The 21,946-nt window shown below is 42.8% G+C and overlaps 1 protein-coding gene across 3 annotated transcripts; it reads left to right on the top strand.

Annotated features, from left to right (window-relative positions):
• The first annotated feature begins 618 nt into the window (after positions 1-618).
• LOC115743505 (L-type lectin-domain containing receptor kinase IX.1-like) lies at positions 619-21,780 on the top strand. 3 transcript variants are annotated; one of them, XM_048277686.1, is made up of 4 exons: positions 619-1,106; positions 19,814-19,830; positions 19,931-20,638; positions 20,876-21,780. In XM_048277686.1, exons 1-4 carry the CDS (start codon positions 619-621, stop codon positions 21,766-21,768), a joined length of 2,106 nt encoding a protein of 701 aa, XP_048133643.1. In that variant the 3' UTR covers positions 21,769-21,780. The 3 variants fall into 3 exon arrangements, with proteins under 3 accessions (XP_048133643.1, XP_030534172.1, XP_030534174.1); XM_030678314.2 differs by lacking the exon at positions 619-1,106 and adding an exon at positions 18,175-18,677 and having other exon boundaries at positions 19,379-19,830; XM_030678312.2 differs by lacking the exons at positions 19,814-19,830; positions 19,931-20,638; positions 20,876-21,780 and adding exons at positions 1,210-1,920; positions 2,154-3,252 and having other exon boundaries at positions 619-1,111.
• The last annotated feature ends 166 nt before the right edge of the window (positions 21,781-21,946 follow it).

Raw genomic sequence — 21,946 nt, 5'->3', positions numbered from 1 at the left:
CACAATGTATGTGATATGATATAAAGATATCCGAATTTAAATTTGAAATTTGTCAAACGGGAGATATGATATTGCCAAATCCATGGATTGCTTATGGTCCTATTCTGACTAAAAATTTGGACGATCGAATGCAACCTTAAGCTACAAACTCGAATTTCAACAATGGAAAATAAAAGAGAGGATACAGAGCGTATTGTTTTCTGATACTCCGCTGAAGTGGTCAATTGCGCAATGCGGTGAAACATGTCACTTTCCAACGTGCATGGACGCATTATGCTTCTTTTGACTAAGGTAAAAACCGCAATCCAATATGTTCTCTTGGGCTTCTTGCTCCACATGCGTCAACTTAAGTCAGTAGGGTCTCTGTAGTTCTCGTTGAATAGGTCTCTGTCCCCTAATATCCTCCACGTCTTCACGAGACAAGAGATGGCATATCCCTTCCAATCATTGACGGTCAATTCTTCGGGGCGAAGAAAGAACCACCCTAGATCCCAATGCATGCAGCCAAGAACAAGAATTCACTTCTTTCCCGTCCCATCAATCCCCAGCACTCGCGTCACGACCCAACACAACAAATTAGGAAGCAACGTACGAACTGTTCCATATATTCACCCCACGATGCCTCGTCCGATGTTGCAGGGTCTCCTCCTGGTCCAAACCATGTCCTTGCTTCTGATCCTGGTCTCGCTCTTCCTCATTTCTCAGGAAGCTTGTTCTTCAGCTTCCTCTTCTTCTAGTCTCGAACCTACGACTTTCTTTTTCCCTTCTTTCGACCCTGGGTCCTGCAACGGTGAAGAGCTCGTTTGCACAGGCTCGGCGAGTTCGCGAGATGGGTGCTTGAACATCACGCCGGAGCTGGAGGAGCAGGGTAGCAGCTCGAGCCCTTCGCCGGCGCCGGCGCTGACGAACCGGGTAGGGCGGGTTCTATATTCACGCCCTGTGGTTGCTTGGCCTGCCATCATCTCCACCACGTTCACCGTCAGGATCACCACATTGCCGAATTCCACAGCCTCTGGAGACGGGATGGCTTTTCTTTTTGCGCAGGACAATAGCTCCTCGCCGCCGGGCAGTTACGGCTCGTACATGGGGATTCTTGATCGATCCACTCAAGGTACTTCCATGCAATCTTTTTGTTAGATGAACATGAAATCTGTGGTACTTTGCTGAATTGTTGATCGAAAAACGATCTCTCTTTGTCTGAATATATAGGCGGCGTTGTTCGACAACTAGCCGTGGAGCTGGACACTTTCATGAACGAGTTTGATCCCGATGGGAACCACGTAGGTATAGACACGACGAGCATTACTAATCCAGTCAATGCCAAGAGCCTGAACAGCACAGGAGTGAACCTTAAAAGTGGAAGGGACATCAGAGTCAGAATTGACTACGATGGCCTTAAACATAAACTCGAAATCTCAGTGGCATATTCTGGGAATTCGCTAATAAGTGTTCTCAATCATTCGATCAGAATGTCGGAAACGGTCCCTAGTCTCATGTATGTTGGCTTTTCGGGATCTACCGGTCCTCTTCCCGAAAGCCACCAGGTCATTAACTGGGTATTCAGCTCTTTTCCTTTATCTTTGGAGGAGCGGCTCAAGAGAGACGACAGGATCAAAACCATACTGATTCTCGTCGTGCCAAGCGTGATGATGGTGTTGTTCATTGTGATATGCATCTACCTACTCGTTGAGAAAGCACCAAGGAAGAGAAACAAGAAGGACGCTGACATAGAATACCAATCAAGGCAGGCTGCAAACGTTCCAAAGATGTTCACCTATAAGGAGCTGGCGAAGGCCACTCGCAACTTCAGCAAGGAGAACCTGCTTGGCACCGGCGGTTTCGGAAGCGTTTACAAAGGGGTGATCTTAGATCCTCCGGTCGAAATAGCCGTGAAAAAGATCTCGGCAACCTCCAAACAAGGTCTGTTTCTGTACTTGTATCATGTCCTTTTAGCACATCTTTTTTGAAAATGGTCCTGCTGATAAGATCTAAACATTACGGAAACAAACACAGTGCTGGAGCAATTCTATAGTTCGCCTATGTTCATATTCATTGCTAATTACCACAACAGCGAAGATCCTCTGTGAAAAAGTTCTTGATTTCCTTATCTATCAATTAGCTTTAGGGTAATTTTTTAACCTCATAATCAACAGGTGAAAGAGAGTATATGGCAGAGATATGCACAATTGGGAGGATGAGGCACAAGAACATAGTACAGCTCCAAGGTTGGTCCCACGAGGGGGAACAACTTCTACTAGTCTACCAATACATGGCCAACGGTAGCCTTGACCGCTTTATCGGCAAGCAGTCCCTCAGCTGGGAGACCCGATACGAGATCCTAACTGGCCTGGCCTCGGCGCTGCTCTACCTCCATGAAGAATGCGGCAACCCTGTGGTCCACCGGGACGTGAAGCCCAACAACGTCATGCTGGACTCCAACTACAATGCCTACTTGGGTGACTTTGGGCTTGCGAGGTTGCTCCAGAACGATGCCTCGGTCACAACCATTCCCGCGGGCACTCCCGGGTACCTGGCCCCGGAGGTGGCATACACGGGGAAGGCCACACCGGAGTCAGATGTGTACAGCTTCGGGATGGTGGTCCTGGAGGTGGTGTGCGGGAGGAGGTCAAGGGGGATCATGGAAGAGAACAGCTTGGTGGATCATGTGTGGAGCCTCCACGGAGGAGGCTCGCTCCTGGACTGTGTGGATGGGAAAATGAGAGGCCAATTTGAGGAGGAGCAAGTGAAGAGGGCACTGACGGTGGGCCTTGCTTCCCTGCACCCGGACTCTGCGTGCAGGCCGAGGATGCGGAAAGTGGTCCAGATTTTCCTGAACCCGAACGAGCCACCGATGGAGTTGCCCGAGTCGCGGCCCAGCTCGGTCTATGTGCCGGTCTCGTTCTCGGGCTCAACCACCACAGGCTTCTCCTCCAGGACCAAGTCTGCGTTCGCTCTCTCCCGGCTCAATTCGCTGCACGAGATAGAACTCGAGCATGAAGAGGGGATGCCGGGGTTGTGTTGATGGCCTCGAGAGTTCAAGATGGCCGAGAATTCCACCCAATTCACATCCGAGTCATTCAGGAATGAGTTTTACTCGAATCATGCTACGATGTTGTGCAGAATCGATACTCTTTGAAGCTGGCTGTGCAGTATTTACATCCCTATGTGAATACTACATTCTTACAAAAACTAGGGAAACGACAGTTGTACATTGTTTGACCAAAATGGAATCGAGCTGGAGTGGTTCAGGTCTACGCATCACCGACGTTCAGGAGGAGGGCCGGCATATAGTAGATGGCGGGACTTCGGTGATCTTGTCGGGGTTACAGCCAACTTTAGGCCCATTATGAAGTGACTCAATTGAAGTTGCGTCTTTGCCGAGTTATTCTCACATTTACGCAAACACACACTTACGCACACACCAAAAACCAACTCAAACTTCCGCAAATATTAAAAGTGGTATCAGAGCCTTGTTCGGTCGGTATGGGGCGTTTGTCCTCCCCACAGTTGCAGCCACCCATCCAAATTTTCCGATACCGAATCTACGGCCAATGCTGCCTCATCCTCATTTCCAATTCCTATATTTGATGAGAGCAACTATGACTCTTAGAGCATGAAATGACTAAGTTCTTGATGGCCCAAGATTTATGGGATATCGTGGAAAAAAGGTTATGAGGCTCTGCAAGATGGTGCAAGCATTCCGCAGGATCAACTACAAAAATATGCAAGGGCGTTATGTGTCATTTAGCAAGCACTCTCACAAAACCGTATTTTCTAGTATAATTGGAGCGAAGAAGGCTTGGGAGTTACTATGAGAAGAATTCCATGGATTATAAATGGCACGCACTATTCGACTTTAGACTTTGAGAAGAGATTTTGAGAATTCTATAATGAAAAGTTATTAGACCGTCCAAGAATATTGTGGAAAATTGAAAGAACTAGTTAATCAAATGAGAGCCTATGGAGATGAAATCATTGATCAAAGTATATATATAAACATATATGTTAAGACACTTACTAGAAAAAATAATTCTATTGTCACAATAATAGAAGGAATTAAGGATTTAATGACCCTGTCGGTAAGTAAATTAATTGGCTCTCTAGAAGCACGTGAGAAATTACTGACTTTACAAGATGAAGATTCAGTTTAAAGTGCCTTCCAGTCGAAAATGAACGTATGGTCTCATCAATCTAAAAAAGGTGGAAGGAGCTCATGGAAAAATAAAAGGGGAGGAGAAACTATTAAAAAGAATATACATCGTGTTGTATTTGCAAGAAAACTAATCATTTGGAAAAAGATTGCTGGTTGAGAAATAAACCATAATCCCGCTTTCCTAAATGATATGGCCACATAGAAAAAGATTGTTGCACGAAAATGAATTATCGAACCAACTAAAGCTGCAAATGATGAGAAATATGATATGTAGTATATTGACAATGAGTGTACCAATCATACGATGAGGATGGATCTATACTCATTGATATCGGTACATCCATGAAATCTCAAGTAAAATTGGGCAACATTGCATGGTTGATGTCAAAGGAAAGGGCTCCATCGCCATTGAAATGAATAAATGCCCAAAATATATTCATTATGTATATCTAGTCCCCAATATTGCACAAAATCTGCTAAGCATGTGCCAAATGATACAAAGTTGGTGTTCTCTATACTTTCAAATATTTGTGAAGGCTCTCTCCTTGGAAACAACAAACATAGTCCTTCCCATTGGAGGTTGATGGAGAGCTAAGAAGCCTTTGGAACTACTCCATACGAATGTGTGTGGTCTAGTGTGGACCCCACACCTCGACAGAATAAAAATTTCATCATATTCGTCGACGGCTACACAAGAATGACGTGGCTCTACTTTTTTCGAGAAAGATCGAGGGCGTTCTCTATTTTTCCAAAATTCAGGAACCACGTAGAAAATCAAAATGGTCGTAGGATCAAAGTGTTAAGGAGAAATAGAGGCAGGGAATACAACTCAAGAGAGTTTAATAAATTGTGTGAAGATGAAGGAGTTCATCATCAACAAACTATTGGCTACGTTGTGGAGCAAAATGGAGTAGTAGAAAGGAAGAGTATAACTATCATAGAGATGGCAAGGTCCATGCTAAAGGAGAAAGGCCTTCCCAACATGTTCTAGGAAGAAGCAATCTATACGGCAAGATACATGTTAAACATATGTCTAACTAAAGCAATCCAAAATAAAATTCCAATTGAAGCATGGAGCAGATTGAAGCCTTCAATGAAGCATCTTAAGGTGTTTAGGAGTATATGTTATATCCACATTCCTGCTAAGGAAAAGTAAGGCCGACAAAAAGACAAAAAAAAATGGAATATTCCTCAGCTATGGCAAACAATCAAAAGACTATTGGGTTTAGAACCTAAGAACTAACAAGCTCATGATTATTCGAGATGTCGAGTTCGATGAGAATGCTGCCCGGAACCGGGAGGAAGAGAAGATTGAGAAGAGGTATGTCACTTTACCGGACATACCACCAGCAAGTGAGGAGTCAACATCGCAAGAAGAAGGTGAAGTGTCAGAAATCACCACTCACAACGTGACACCACCATCCTTTCCGAGACGCGGGATGATTATACTCTAGAGTCTCGAATAATGAGGGTAAAATCCCTTAGAAGAATTTATGACACATGCAATTTTGCTACCTTAGAGCACAAAAACTATGAAGAGACGTCCAAAGGAGAAGTTTGGATAAAAGCTATGAAGGAAGAGATCAAGATGATCGAGAAAAATGAAACTTGGGAGCTCGTCGATAGGCTCGAAGACAAAGAGATCATTGATGTGAAGTGAGTCTACAAGACAAAGCTAAACCAAATGGATCTATTTAGAAGCATAAGACAAGACTCTTGGCGAAAGGAAAACTGCAACAACCAAGTATTAACTATACTGAAACTTTCCCTCATGTTGCTCTCTGCTCCGGCCCTTGCTCCCGCTTTACGCTCCGGGGTTTGCGAGCTCTCTACTCCATCCCTCGCTTGCTTCATCGCTCGAGCACTGTAAGCATAGTTTGGTTCACACCCCAAGGAAAGAAAGGTTTGTGCTAGAATTACTTTGTTGCTTGTGTTGTGTTATCTTGCATTAGGATTTACTTGGCTTAATAGATTCAAATGTCTTGGTTGTAATGGCAACCCATTACATATCCGTTATGCACGGATTATACAAGAATCATTCGATGCAAATGTATAGATATCTTGACTTAACTCTCATTGTTACCTTTTTTTTCTTTTAAGAATGCTGGTTCTCAATTGGGTATCATTGTATATATAGTTAAGATTGCCAACTGAACTGTGAATAGCTGCATAGTTAAGATTGTTCTCTTTCCTCATTTGGTGTCATCTCCGATAGCAAGTGCTTGGTTTTTGTTTTCTGCTGTTTTATGGTTTCTGATGCCCATTAGTGCTGAATGAACTTCATTATTTGCATAAATTATGTGCTCATTTGAGGACTACTCACATGGGTTTCTTTCTTGTTCATAGTTTTGACGTCCTTTATGCCATTGTATTTTGTGCTCAATTGAGTATTATTCAATGTTGTCCAGTTTCTCTGATAACAAAGGCTTGTATGGTGTACCTTCTTTGCTCCGTCTCATAGAGTCCCTCCCTAATTCGCCCACAAAAACTACAACTAAAAAAGGTTTGCTCACGATCAATCAATTAGTTCGCATGCAAAGGAATGCATGAAGCAACGAGCAACCAATTTCAAGATTTATGTAAAGATGCAGGAGGTGTTAATTGAAATGGATAGGACAACTCTACGTTTCATTAGAATGCATGATTTTCTCCATTTGCACAAATATGCAAAGTTTTTCCTTGGCATTGAGTATGGTGGATATCTTTCTGCAATTCACTTCCAAAGTTAAGAGTTGCGGGGATGTGGAGGAGGCGAAACGGGTGATAAAAGAAATTTTTAGATGAAACTTTTTACCAACATCCATAGCCAAGGTGAAATGTGTACTAGAGTTCCTCCTTGTACTGAAATTTGGAGATGATATATTTTAGATGAAACTTTTTCACCAATTAAGGTGTTTCATGCACATTTTGGTAGGTCAATGTATTTCGGGAAAAGTACATTAGAAGTGCCATAACTTGTGTACGGCGTTCACTTGAGTGCCATAACTTTCAAAACGTTCACTTAAGTGCCATAACTTTCAAAAATCGTTCACTTGAGTGCTACGTCGGAGCAAAATCGTTCACTTGAGTGCTACAGTAACTTTTCCGGCGTGCCACATCATCTTTCCGGCGTCTACAGTAACTTTTTCGGCTGCCACGTCAACATGGCACTCCAGTGAACGATTTTTAAAAGTTATGGCACTTAAGTGAACGTTTTGAAAGTTATGTCACTCAAGTGAACACCGTACAAAAGTTATGGCACTTCTAGTGTACTTTTCCCGTGTATTTCTGCTTACTTAGCTTTGTGTTTTTTTTTTTTTTTGTCCAACATTGCTCTGTATTGTTCGGTTGCTTAGTTTCCAAGGAAAGAGAAACATACACAAACGCACAAGAGGTAAAAAAAAAAAAGGAATAAAAAAAACAATGGTGCTATAGCAATCTACACTCCTTCAAATCTCAAAGATTTCTTTCATTATGATGAACAAAGTAATGGCGCTAAAAAAACAATGCGCAATTTTCTTTCAAAGAAAAAAGACGATGATGCTCAAAAACATTATTGATCTTCTTGATACCTACCCTTTCTCTAGAATGAGTGTCAATTGCTGATGCAACCTTGCCATAGCTACCCTGGCCAATTACTTCTTGAATTTCATTTTGACTTGCCTCATCGTATTCTATGAAGAAGTCCTTTTCCCGCATTATGACTTCTCCGAATTCATTACCACCGCTTGAATTCTAAAACGACAAAATAAACCCGCAGATGTGCCTTTAGTTGGAAACTTTATCAACATTTAATATGCTTCCCTGTTTCTTGTTAATGAACTCCAGAGAGTAAGGGAGCTCTTCGGTTATGTCGGGAGCGGCTTTCCCGATTGACTACGATAGCGTGCCCTCTTGTGGCTGCGGCTATAAGAGGGCTGCTATTTGAGGGGCCGTCAAGCTTGATCAACTCGGGTTCATAATCAAAGAGCATTTGAACAATATCTGCAATGAAAAGGTCCATGTAAGTACAAAACGATTATCGGAATGCCATGACATTCAAGAAATCCACCTCTCATCCTTGCAGTTCTAGGCGATTCAATTCTAGGTAGCCAGGATGTATGCATTTCACTATGAATATAGATTCAACTAAGGTGCGCCTCTGGTTAGTGCCAAGTGTATCTACCATTTTTGACATCCGCATTGCTAAAAGATCCGCAAAATGGGAATTGCTTTCTAGAACATTTTCGCCGATTGTTCGAAGCTTGCCTCGGACAGAGAAGTCCAAGGTCACTTCCTTGCTTAGTGAACACATTTTATGTCCCAAATGCTACACACCAGTAGTCGAGAAGGCTATTCTGTAATAGGTTTAAATGAGGTAACTTCACGTTCAATGACTAGGTATCCAACATATAATCTAGATGCTAGAGCCAAAATTGAAGAAATTAAGAAATGCAAACATCGGGAACTAATCACCAGCATGTCCATGACCAGCAGCAATGCGCAGGCCGATCAAACCGTTGATGTTCTTCCTCATAACCTCTTCTATAGTCGAATGCTTGAGCGGTTCATTCACGATGCTCCCATTCCCTCTCTTTGCTGCCACAAACAATGCAGTCTCTCCCGATTCGTTCCCTTCATCCATCGACTCCGGAGGATCAACACTTCCTTCCTCGCTTGCCCCGTTGGTCGGTGGTCGGCTGTCAATTTCGCATATTGTTGTTCGTCTTCCCGTTTCACCCCCAAGTGCAACTCCATGCTCTTGCGCGACGCAGCTTGTTGTTCATCAAAGATTGATCAAACCGCCTTGTGGTGGCCGGGCTCGGCGGTGGCAGTAGGCCACTCTATGTCCCGGTGAAATCGTGGACATAAATGAATTCCTTTTCATTTTCTTCTTGGAGAGAAATGCTCAAGTTATTTCACCGACCTATCCAGTATCATCTCCACTAGTTTTATACGTATGCCATTTCTAATAGGAAAAATTGTAACTTAGCGCGAGAGAGTGAACCCGTGAAGGAATGGCGTGGCATTGCGCAAATCAAGAATTGGCAAAGGCAATCAAGTGAGACCCAACAAACAACGAGCGAGAGCCGGAGCAGAGATTGAGTGAGCGACCGAGCGACATAGCGAGTGCTCGATCAAAGACCAAACGAGCATCGGAGGAGTAAGGAGCACCGAACTAGAGCAAGGGCAAGGGGTTAAGTATACCGCAAGTGTCACAACTTTTGTGCGGCGATTACTTGAGTGCTATAACTTTTTTTTTTATCACTTGAGCACCACAACTTTTAAATATCGACCACTTGAGTGCCATCGACGATTTGGGTCACCGAAAAATCCTACGTGGCATTAAAATAATGTAAAATAAGCCGACGTGGCCTGCCAAAATGCCGAATCAGCAAATGAATTAGCAACCAACGTCACACGCTTCTCTTATTAAAGAACCATTCAATTGCTTCAACAATTTGGGGCAAAATCAAAGTTGAAGAACTCTAACCCTACCGAAAGGAGTTTTCAATAATTTGGGAGAAAATCAAATTCCTGCAAAATGAAATCTGAAGAACCCTAATCCTACCAAGCCGAACTCCACGAATTCGAAATCTTCAAATTGCCCAAAATCAACTCTTCAAATTCGCGATGGAGAGCATAAGCGGGGCAAGTGGCTTCTGGATGTACAAGTGAAGCCAAGATGAAGCTTCACATTTTTGCTATTGTGGGCTGCGAAGTCCAACGAGAATGGCTTGGACAAGAGATAATCTTGGGAGAAGGTTCCATGGATGCGCCAAGTATAGAGAAGACTTCAATTGTGGATAATTTAGGTGCCCATTACTCTGTTGTACTGATCTATCAATTTTTTGATGACTTTAGCCCATAAAAATATTTTGGATTTGGGGTTTCTTTGCTTATTTTGAGGAGATATATTATGGTGCTTTGCCCTGCTAATGCAACAAACATGAATGAAATTGTCTTGGTAACCCATTATATTGTTGTCAACTTTCTTATAGGTGAGTTGACTCAAAATTCTCAAACCGAGCAACAGAGGTTATCTTGAAGCTACTTCACGAATGAGATGAACGTCGGCATATATTGACAGATGAGTTAGACGATGGCGACTCAATGGAAACAGAGATAAATGTTCTACAATATTTGCTAAATCACCGGAAGAAGGAATTTTTCAAGGATGAAAAATCAAAAAGATATTTGTCGAGTGATTCTTATGGTGTTATTGTTGGCGGGCTTGTTCTGGTTTATGGGCATATGTGACCCTATTAAAGAGAAGGTTTTTTTGAGTCTACCGTAGTTGAGGAACAATGATATGACGATGTTGTACATGAACACGAAATATTGGAATGTTTTTATGCCAAGAATGTCGTTACTTTTTGCGATTATGTGCATTTGGGGAGAAATGAAAATTGCCAATGCTGGAAATAGATGATGCAATTTGTGGCATGATTCTTTGGTGCAAATGCAATGTTTTATATAAATGATAGATGATGTGCAACAAGAGCACATATGATGATGCATCTTCCTCATGATTTTTGCTATTCTGCGTATGGTGTTCAAGGATGGAACGAGTTCCAACAACTTTACGAATGATCATTTGAGTGCCATAAATTTAGTTCAATTGACCACTTAGATTACTTAGCTTTCACAAAGTGGCCACTTAAGCACTATATCTTTTTTAAAGTGATTACTTAGGGTCCTCAATTTTTGAAAAGTGATCGCTTAGGTTCACTTTTTTAAATCATTCATCGGTCTCGTTCTTTACCTGTTTTAGGTTCACTTTCTTTCTAAAACCATGTGGTCTTGTTCTTTACCCGTATCAGCTGTACAATACCAAGTTTATGCTGATACGACAAGCTCAAACAAGCCCGGACCTCGCTCTAACTAGGTTTTTGCACCAACAACAACATAATCATTGCTACTCAATAGTGCTACATGTTCTTACATCATCAACAATAACAATAGCCGGAACCTATTCACTTACATAAAATCGAGAAAATGTTGCTACTAAACACACTAGCAAAAAATGCACCAATAAAACTCCTAACAATATTGTTGCTGAACATATAACCAACCAACCAAAATGCAATAATAAAGACCTAACCACATTGCTGCAGATGTATATCCAATCAAAATGCAGCAATATGACACCTAACCACGTTGCTACGGAACATATATCAAACCAAGTTGCAGCATTAACATCAAACACAACTCTAACAACTTCAAAATTCTAAAAGAAACATCAACAGATATCACCTCCTTCATCAAATTGTCCCATCAATCAAGCTGAACAACCTTGTCACTTCCTTTTTTTCTCTTCAAAGACTTCACTTGATGCATGATCCTAGCACTCTTCCGAATTGGAATTATATTCAGATCCTACATTGCCGTCTCCTTTTCAATTGTCTTATCTTTTGAAGGAGCCATTCCCTTGCTTAGATGTTTAGGTACTTTTGTGTTGTTTCTTGTTGAACTCACTTCATAGATGTTGGCACTGTGGCAGCAGATTGTGCGATGACATTTGCGAGATTATTTGACCGAGATAGAACCGAGCTTGGGGCGGGAGCTTCTATTGTAACTAGCCTTTGTACCTTCTATTTTGGAGGGGCATTGATTGCTTTTTTTCAACTTGTGCTCGAGTAATCATTAGTTGGTTTATCGGTGCCTTCTCTTGGCTTATTTGTATCGATGCAATTGATTCTTGAGTTGGTCCTTCTTCGGATATCAAGATCTCTGAAGTTCTCCCAAGCTGCAACCATATAACCTTCAATTATTATATCAGTCAAATGTCATATCTTGAATGCATAATACTTTAAAAAAAAATTAACATTCAAAATTGTCATCCCGGGATTCATGTCTGTCAACCCATAGCCATGCCTTATCCTTTTTCTAATTGCACCATGTGTACGTTGTGGTGTGCAAGTGTCGGGAACATCTTCAGCTGGTCTCCTTCTAACCTACAAAAAGATAGAAGGCAATCAAGTTAATGCGCTAAGGATTTATAGACAAAAGAAAAGACAATAAAAAACATCTTACCGGATATTTCCTTCTCTGTTGTATACTACTTAACCGAGTTGGGTCCGGAGTTGGAACCGCATGGGTGCTTGTGTTGCCCTGCGGTGCCCCCGCATGAGTTTCAGGAACGTCTTTAGTTGGTCTCCTTCCATCCTGTAAAAAAATAGAAAGCAATGAAGTTATTGTGCCAAGGATTTACAGTCAAAAGCAAAGGCAATAACAACCAGCTTACCGGATATTTCTTCCTCCGCCGTACACTCTTGGACCGAGTTGGGTCCGCAATCTTGTTTGACGGTGCCCTTGCATGATTGGCTTGTGTTGTCTCCGATTGTTGTTGTTATTGGTGCTGCTTCTTAGTTCGACAACTAGCCTTATTGTACTCTTCTCCATGGTAGAGTGAGTATCGAATTATTCCACCAGCCTTGCTCGTTCCGTTACTACTGCTCTCAAGTTCTTGCAATCTCCTTTTCTTTTTAGGCCTATCAATTTGCTTCCTCAATGTAGAGGCTTTAGGGGTTGATGGTTTATTTCCTCCCAAAATTTTCTATTCCTCGGTGGCTGCATCGTGAATTGATATGCAGTAAAATATTGATTTTTCTTATAACAGTCATCAACATAATCCTCTACATTGAGGTTCTTCAACTGGATGGTACAGATGGCATGTGAACATGGTCTCCCGGGCAATTGCTACGCTCAACAAGAACATTTTCTTATCTCCAAGTAGACAACATAATTCTCACCATTATTCCTAATCTCGAATCCATCGTCCCCATTCCAAATCGGCTTGCAAAACCTACTACCACTTACACTTTTCTCCAATTTCTTCATAATCCTAAGCCTAATTGTCTAGGCCACTTTGCATATTCATTTCTCTGCCTGTGTAGCCTAGTCATGACCATCATGCCGTTGAATGCCTCACAAAGGTTGTTATCAACGATGTCGCACTTGAATTCTTCACTAAAAAAGGCCTTACACCAATATTTTGCTTCAGTGCGGAACAAGTCTTCAAAGGCTTCAGCAGATAAGTTATATAGGGCTTGCTTGTGAACTCTAAAGTCTGCCATATTGGTGCTCTTCGCAATTCAACCATAACTTAAACAAGTCCCTACAAAACCAACAAACATTAGTAACGTACACAAAATGAGTATCATTACAAAGATAATAGTTCAATCACAGTATCTTACTTTTTGTTGATCTCTCATAAATACCCAGCCACTTCCATCAGCTATGTCATGATTAGCCATTAGATTTTTCAGAAACCAAAACCAAGGGTCCTTGTTCTTTGACTTCATAATAGCTTAGGATATTGGAAACATTTGGTTGTTTCTATCTCTTCCAATTGCTGCCAATATCTCTCCTTTGCATAACCGCTTCAAGAAACAACCATCTAACCCTATTACTTTTTTGCAACTAGCTAAGAATCCCCTTTTGCATGCCTTAAAACATATGTACATCCTATGAAACCGTGTCTCATGCTCATCCAATGATAGTTCCTCAACCTTGATATGAATTCGACTAGGTGGATTTCAAAGCCTACATTTCCTGGCATAGTTCCAAATATGTGCATACTCTTGCTTGTACATGCCCATCAATTCACTCATCACCTTGTGCTTAGTTCTTTTGCACTCATTCTAGATACGTTCACACCTACTCCTCTCTGACTAATTGTTTGAATCGAGTAATGTTTATTTCTAGCATGGCCTTAATGGTGTTGAAGAAGTGCTTGGCCAACCACACACTTGTCACTCTATTATTATGAAAATCAATACCATAGTTATGCTCCTCCTGGAGTGACCGGATATGGAATGAGCCAGTTCTTCTATCCAATGCAGCATATATCATCCATGGACAATTATCTTATACACACTTCAGCCTAATATAATTCTTCGTGTTTCTAGTGAACTTAAGATTCCTCTGCTTAGTGATTGAGTACTTTATGATAGCCTCTTTCAATTGTTTTACATTATCAAATCTCATCGATAGGCAAAACAAAGGGCTTGAAGCAGTTGAATCATAAAAAAGGTACTTACTTGACCTTTTTCTACTTTGAAGTGCAACATCTTCATTGTCGTTTAAGCTGCCGCCAGCATTCTCACTACTTTCCTCATTTTCCGTATCATCAACATCATTCACAGCAGCTCCATCTTCTCTGTTTACGGAAGTGCCCTCATCCACCACCCTAGCTTGTGCTTCTTTCTTTTGCCAAAATGCTCTCACTTGTTCTCTTGCTTGTGAAATGTCTTCAACATCAGCATCACTTGGGCAATGTGTATGCAGCAGTGTTTCCTCATCGTCATCACTAGACAATGCAACTTCCTAAGAGCTCACATTTATTCGAGTCGATTCTTCATGCATTATGTCTTCACCATCGGATATACCACCAATTCTCTCAAGTTGCTCACACGGTTCTAACACACGAGCTATATGGGAAGCCCGACCATCCTCTGTGCACACATTTTCCTCCAAAACAGATGCGTTACCACCTTAGGTTTCCACACCAACTTCCAAAATTGCTTCCTCATGTTCATTGCCATCAACATACACAGACACCTCTTGACCATGAAAAAAATAGTAAATAACATCCCTAACACGACTATCCTCATGCATGTATCTCATTCCATCCTTTAGACTCTTTCCAGGTACTAGATAATATAGCTTAGCAATTTTGCATCGCAAGTGTTGCACTATATCCTTCTTAGACTCTTTATATGACAATCTACTCACACTAATAAGGACAAAAGCCAAATCTTCACCAACATATTCAATCTCTTTATCTCCAGTTACAAACTTCCCACCATAGAAAAATTTGAACGGCGCGATCGTATCGCCCATAGTAACACTGTTCATTCAGAAAATAATTATTTCTACAACAGGACCACAATGCAAGTTATGTTAACACTACATAAAAGATAAAATAATTTTTTTGTATAACAAAGACCACAGCACAAACCATGTTAACAGTGTAGTTATAAAAGAAATAATTTTTCTAGCATTCTCTATCATTTGCTAACAATTTTGATAGCCTTCGCAGCCAATCGTAGATCAGTTTTTTCTCCATCACAGGTACCACAACAACACAAACCTTTGATAGTGCAGTTATAGAAAAAACAATCTTTTTTTATAATGGGGACCACAACCCTTGACACTACACCAAAGAAAGAATAATTTTTTTCCATGACAGGAACCACAATAAAACAAAGTCACGACAACTTCAGCACTCGATCCCCACAACCCCACCACATTCAGTAAACAACAATTTTGTTGTCATCTTCGCTCCTTCTCCGTGCTCTCTGCTCCACTTGCTTCTCTCTCTCTCTGCTCCGGTAGTTGTTCAGTCTTTTCTTCGTCGCTTGCTCTCCCTCTGCTTCGGCGCACACTTGCTCTCGGGTAAGTACACTGCAAGTGCTACAACTTTTAAAGAAAGTATTTTTAAAATAATAAAGGAAAAAGAAATTTTATGTGCCAGTAAGCCGGTGGAGCCCACCCGACTGACATGGCCCCTCTTGATTGGCAGGGGTGCACGGTGACTTGTTGTCCCCAGCCTGCCCAATATTTTCTCAATAAATAAAATCTTCAGATTGGTATCCATAAAGATCTTATCAATTTAGAAGACTAACTAATAAATCTTTAGTGATTATTTTTTGAATCTTTAGGAATATCTTGACATATCTTCGTGGAATTCAAGACAACATCAACACATACATGCTGCTATCTCCAACTTCCATATCCCTCTCCGTCGATCCATCACCTTCAACACCTCTTACATGTCTTCTGTGTAACTCATCAAGATTGATAATGGCAAATCCATCTTCCTCAGCATCCTCAACACCTACTATTATAAAGGGAACAATTCACTTCTTCATACCCCTCACCTGGTGCAAAATGGAAGCAAAAATAAAGTCAATATGTTTCTACACACCAGAAAAATACAAGGAAAAAAAAAGAAGAAAAAAAATTAATTTTTTTGGATTTTCAAAGTTTCTTTCTGAAGCGGTAAACAATTAATTTTTTAGTTCACTTGAAGCCACATAGGTTAGAGTGGTGGTCCCATAAGTGTTTGTTCTTGGCGGAAAAGGGCATGAAATAGGATTAAAACCACAATTATCTCTAAAACAGCGCTAAAGACATTTAATGGATGGGGTCCTTCATGTAATATATGATAAAACACGAATAAGTGGATCGGTTGCAAACGACAAAACGTACACCAACAAAACATAAAAGAAGAGCATTAAAAGAAATTGCAAAATAGGGACCACCACCAATAGGTGCGGAAAATCCAATGAGAAATGCACATGTGATACCACTTGCCAATAGAAAAAATGCAACTTATCTTCATCAATACGTACAAAAGGAGACAGACAGCACCTTAAAGTCCGGTCAAAACAGCAAATCAACACCATGAAATAAGTAAAAACACTCGTTTTACTATCATCGTCCTTGCCGCGATCGGCGTGGCGTTCCACTACACGTTTTGCTTCAACAAGCTGCACCGGCCTCCTCTTGGATGAACGAAAGACCAGCTACAGTGGTAAGAACGCGCAGCAGACCAATATTTTCATTTTAGCGAACAAAAAGATTAGTTGAAAACGAAGAAACACGGCACGCGAAGAAACCGAGGTAAAGAAGAAACCACATGTAACACATGGAAAGAAAGAAGGAGCGAAAGTCATTTAGGGTTTGGGGTTTACGGTTTTAGGAAATTCGATATTTGACCTAGAATTCTTTGGACAAGTTGAGCAAGAGTAGAAGAAGAGAGGGTGGGGGGAAGGGCAATACCTAGAAATTGGGGCTCTTTTGTTTTTATATTTTATACCTAGAATTCCTTTTGGCTAAAATACCCTTTATACGGTGGCCGAATTAGTCACATGCTCGTCGGCTGGAGAGTTCGAGTCCTTATTCGAGACAATTTGACTTCTTTAGACATTTATTTTAGACGAATTTTGGCCACTTCATATCATTGTTTGAAATACCGTCCACTCTTAAGCTTTTTTTTTTTTTTTTTATATATAGAAAATGGCCCTAGGCCCTTAAATTGAAATTTTGCCATATTTTATGAGCAAAGTCTAGGGAAGGCAAGTCAGTTAAACTGTGCAAGGCACGTGCTTGTCGCTTTGCGCACAAGATGCAAAGCATGTACTTGAGTATGCATGGTGAAAGTCCGAATTGGGCGACGACCAATTCCATCCTTTGTCTTCCGCCAAATGAGTAAAAAAAAAAAAAACAAGGAAAAATTGGGTCGTTTAAGATTTTTATTTTAGTCCAAGCTTACGTGAATATTTTAATTTTTATGATGTAGCATGACAGAAGTGCATGAAGCGTATAAGAATTGTGGCGGTTTCTATGGCATTTACTTAGAAACACTGTATTTACCGACCGCATACCGATGGAAACATATAAGTGATGCTGATGTTGGGATCCCGAATTAACATGTTATTAATTTTTATGGAAGGAAATTGCAAGTCTAATAATCCAACAGTAGTATTAGTTATTTCTGATAGTACGATTTCTCATTTAATAAGTACTTTTTGTCAAATAAGAGATAATAAAGTGTAAATATACGATTGAGATTGTACCGTTCCGAGTAGAAAAACGTTTTCCTTCTTCGAAATTATATCTCCTCGTCTCGGTTTGTTTTCATACTCAAACATGGTGGCCACGTCGGACAGAATTGAATCGCCTGAGGTTGGCAGAAAGTCCGGCGGACTCAAAACTCGTCCTTGTCATGGTCACGACCCATCGAAAGTTGTGGCCAATCTCGACGCAGCTGAGGCAAGTGTGTGGCTGACAATGGATAACGGCAGATTGATCCTAGATTTTTTATTTTTTTTATTTTTGGTAAGGATTCTAGATTTTTTTTTGTAATGCCGTTCAGTGGTATTTTGTTTTCTGCGTTGAGGAGGAAATCGATTTCCACGGTCAACGGGAGCAGTGCACCAAATTCCTCAGCTCTGCGTAGAGACGAAAGCGACGGCACTCGGATGAACAGGACGTCTCTTCTATTATTCAAGGTTTTCTTGCGTCCACCATAGTCGGGTTAGGAGTTAAAAAATTGGAGCTTTCCTTTGATTAGTGGAGGGCTTTGGCGTTTCAAAAAGGGCGGCCTCTTTCTATTCCCACCAAGGTCTTGGTCGCCGCCCGTAGGTTCAGGGAGAAGGAGAGCACGGTTTTTACACCATTACCGACCACCAACGAGCTTTACTCATTGAAACAGAGCAAGAACAGAGAGCATGGACTGAGGAGACTCGCGAGCTTTTCTCGGGGCGTCCGGAAGGCGCTCCCTTGAGGGTATACTCTGACCCATCTCTTCCCTTTCCGTTGCCGATCCTCGCCGCCGTAGGATCGTCGTTTCGCCATCGCCAGTCCAGCTATCACAAGAAACCCTGTTTTGCCTCCCCTCCCCTGCTTTTCGGGTGGTGAAGATACGAAGCGACTCGTACGTGTTTTGAAGCTTCGTCGCCGGCGGGCACTCTCGTCGGGAACGCTTTTCAGACGATCCTCCCGGAAGCTTTTGGCCGGAAACCGCAGCCCCAGAGAACTCCTCCTTGACAAGGTAATGTTGGAACCCCCTGCCTTCCCCTGTTCTGAGTGAAACGCCAAGGCTCGGTTTCTTCAGTTCATGCTCGTTCCGGTTCTGAATGACTTGGTTGTGTTGATTTCGAACATTTCCTGAGTGATTTACTACTAGCCTTGATACGGTTGTTAGATCTTAGTAATAAGATTTAGTTTAGTTTCAGTTGGATAACATAACTTTTTAGTCTAGGGGTTTAAGTAGTTACTTTTGATATAGCTTAGGTTCAAGTAAATCGATCTTTTAGGTAAGAAATTGAACTCGATTTCGAACTTAGTTTACGGGGTTGCTGTCCCGGTGCTTAATAACCAGGCCATGTGTATTCTATTCTTGGTGCTTCGTTAAGTCTCACTTGGCTCTTATCCAGCCCCAATAGGTTAGCGACAACTCCTATTTAGATTGGACTTCATGGATAGATCAGTTTCAATAGTAGTTTCCCAACGTCGAGCAAGGTAAACGTTTGGAAGGACCAGTGCTAATTCAGGACCGTTGGTGCCAAACTCCGCATTACCTTTAAACCCGTCCATCTCCCGAGCCTCCCAAATTAAGTCTAGGCACTATCGTAACTTCAACTGCGCCGCCATCTCTTGACACGTGTCTAAACCCAACACGACAGCTTAGGAAGCAACCTATGAACTGTACTATGTACGCACCAACCAATGATGCCTCATCTGGTGTTGCAGGTTCTCTCGTGCCCAAACCATGTCCTTGCTTCTGATCCTAGTCTCGCTCTTCCTTAGTTCTCAGGAAGCTCATTCTTCATCTTCAAGTCTTGAACCCACAAGTTTCTTTTTCCCTTCTTTCGACCCTGGCTCTTGCGCTGGCAAAGAGCTCATCTGCACGGGCTCTTCGAGCTCGCAAGACGGGTATTTGAACATCACACCGGACCTGGCGGAGCTGGCCAATTCGAGCCTTAAGACGAACCAGACAAACCAGATAGGGCGGGTTCTTTATTCCCAGCCGGTGGTTGCTTGGACTGCCATGATCTCCACCACGTTCACCGTCAGGATCACCAAGTCGCCGAATGCCACGGTCTCCGGCGACGGGATGGCTTTCCTTTTCGCACAGGACAATAGGCCCTCACCGTCGGGAAGTTACGGCTCGTACATGGGGATTCTTGATCGGTCCACTCAAGGTACTTCCACCCCAATCTTTTGTTAGATGAAGACGGATTCTGTGCTACATTGCTGTGGAATGTTGATCAAACAACGATTTCTCTTCAACTGAATATATAGGCGGCGTTCTTCGACAACTAGCCGTGGAGCTGGACACTTACATGAACGAATTCGATCCCGATGACAACCATGTAGGCATAGACACGACAAGCACTACTAACTCGGTCATTACCAAGAGCCTAAACAGCACCGGAGTGAACCTCAAAAGTGGAAGGGACATCACATTCAGCATTGACTATGATGGCTATAAACATAAACTCGAAATCTCAGCGGCATATTCCGGGAATTCGTTAACAAGTGTTCTCAATTATTCGATCAAAATGTCGGAAACTGTCCCTAGTCTCGTGTATGTGGGCTTCTCGGGATCTACTGGTCCTCTTCCCGAAAGCCATCAGGTCATTAACTGGGCGTTCACCTCGTTTCCTGTATCTTTGGAGGAGCGGCTCAAGAGAGACAACAGGATCAAAACCATACTGATTGTGGTCGTGCCTAGCGTGATGACGGTGTTGTTCCTCGCGATATGCGTCTACCTACTCGTTAAGAAAGCGCCGAGGGAGAGAGACAAGGACGGTGACATAGAAAGCCAATCAAGGCTGGCTGCGAATGTTCCGAAGATGTTCACCTACAAGGAGCTAGCGAAGGCCACTCGCAACTTCAGCAAGGAGAACCTGCTTGGCACCGGCGGCTTTGGAAGCGTTTACAAAGGGGTGATCTCAGATCCTCCAGGTGAAATAGCCGTGAAAAAGATCTCGGCAACCTCGAAACAAGGTCTGTTTCTTTACTTGTATCGTGTCCTTTTAGCACATTTTTCTTGAACAAGGTCGGTCCTGTTGATAAGATCTAAACATTGCGGAAACAAACACAGTGCTGGAGCAATCCTATAGTTCGGGTATGTTCATATTCATAGCTAATTGCCACAACTGCGAAGATCCTCTTTGAAAAGGTTCTTGATTTCACTATCTGTCAATTAACTCTAGGGCGATTTTGCGACCTCAAATTCAACAGGTGAAAGAGAGTACCTGGCAGAGTTATGCACAATTGGGAGGATGAGGCACAAGAACATAGTACAGCTCCAAGGTTGGTGCCACGAGGGGGAACAACTTCTACTAGTCTACCCATACATGGCCAACGGTAGCCTTGACCTCTATATCGGCAAGCAGCCCCTCAGCTGGGAGAACCGGTACGAGATCCTGACCGGCCTAGCCTCGGCGCTGCTCTACCTCCACGAAGAATGTGGGAACCCCGTGGTTCACCGGGACGTCAAGCCCAACAACATCGTGCTGGACTCCAACTACAATGCCTACTTGGGCGACTTTGGGCTCGCGAGACTGCTCCAGAACGACACCTCAGTCACAACCATGCTTGCAGGCACCCTTGGGTACCTGGCCCCGGAGGTGACATACACAGGGAAGGCCACGCCGGAGTCGGACGTGTACAGCTTCGGGATGGTGGTCCTGGAGGTGGTGTGTGGTAGGCGATCCAAGGGGATCACGGAAGAGGACAACTTGGTGGATCAAGTGTGGAGTCTCTACGGAGGAGGCTCGCTCCTGGAGTGTGTGGATGCGCAAATGGAAGGCCAATTTGAGGAGGAGCAAGCGGAGAGAGCACTGATAGCGGGCCTTGCTTGCCTGCACCCGAACGCTGCGTGCAGGCCGAGGATGCGGAAGGTGGTCCAGATTTTCCTGAACCCGAGCGAGCCACTGATGGAGCTGCCCACGACCCGGCCCAGCGCGTTCTGTGTGCCGGTCTCATTCTCAGGCTTAGCCACCATCGGCTTCTCCTCTGGGACCAGGTCCCCTCTCTCCTCCGGGACCAAGTCCGCCTTCGGCCTCTCACAGCTCCGTTCGCTGCACGAGATAGAACTCGAGCATGAAGAGGAGATGCCAGGGCCGCGATGATAATTCGCATCCGAGTCATCCGGGAATGAGTTTTACTCGTGTTATGCCCACAATGTCGTGCAGAATGGATACTCTTTGAAGCTAGCCGTGCTGTATTTGCGTTTGCGTTCCTCTGTTAATGTTGCTTTCTTACAAGAACTATGGAAAAGACAGCTGTACATTATTTGTGTTAAACTAT

The sequence above is a fragment of the Rhodamnia argentea genome, chromosome 4, assembly GCF_020921035.1.
Source record: "Rhodamnia argentea isolate NSW1041297 chromosome 4, ASM2092103v1, whole genome shotgun sequence".
Classification (NCBI taxonomy): Eukaryota; Viridiplantae; Streptophyta; class Magnoliopsida; order Myrtales; family Myrtaceae; genus Rhodamnia; species Rhodamnia argentea.
The sequence above is the reverse complement of the archived record's forward strand: the minus strand, read 5'-3'. Positions and strand labels throughout refer to the sequence as shown.

Coding starts and splice junctions, on each gene's coding strand:
- LOC115743505 (XM_048277686.1), top strand. CDS start 619: ATGCCTCGTCCGATGTTGCAGGGTCTCCTCCTGGTCCAAACCATGTCC. Junction 20,639..20,875: donor CTCGGCAACCTCGAAACAAG/GTCTGTTTCTTT, acceptor CAAATTCAACAG/GTGAAAGAGAGTACCTGGCA.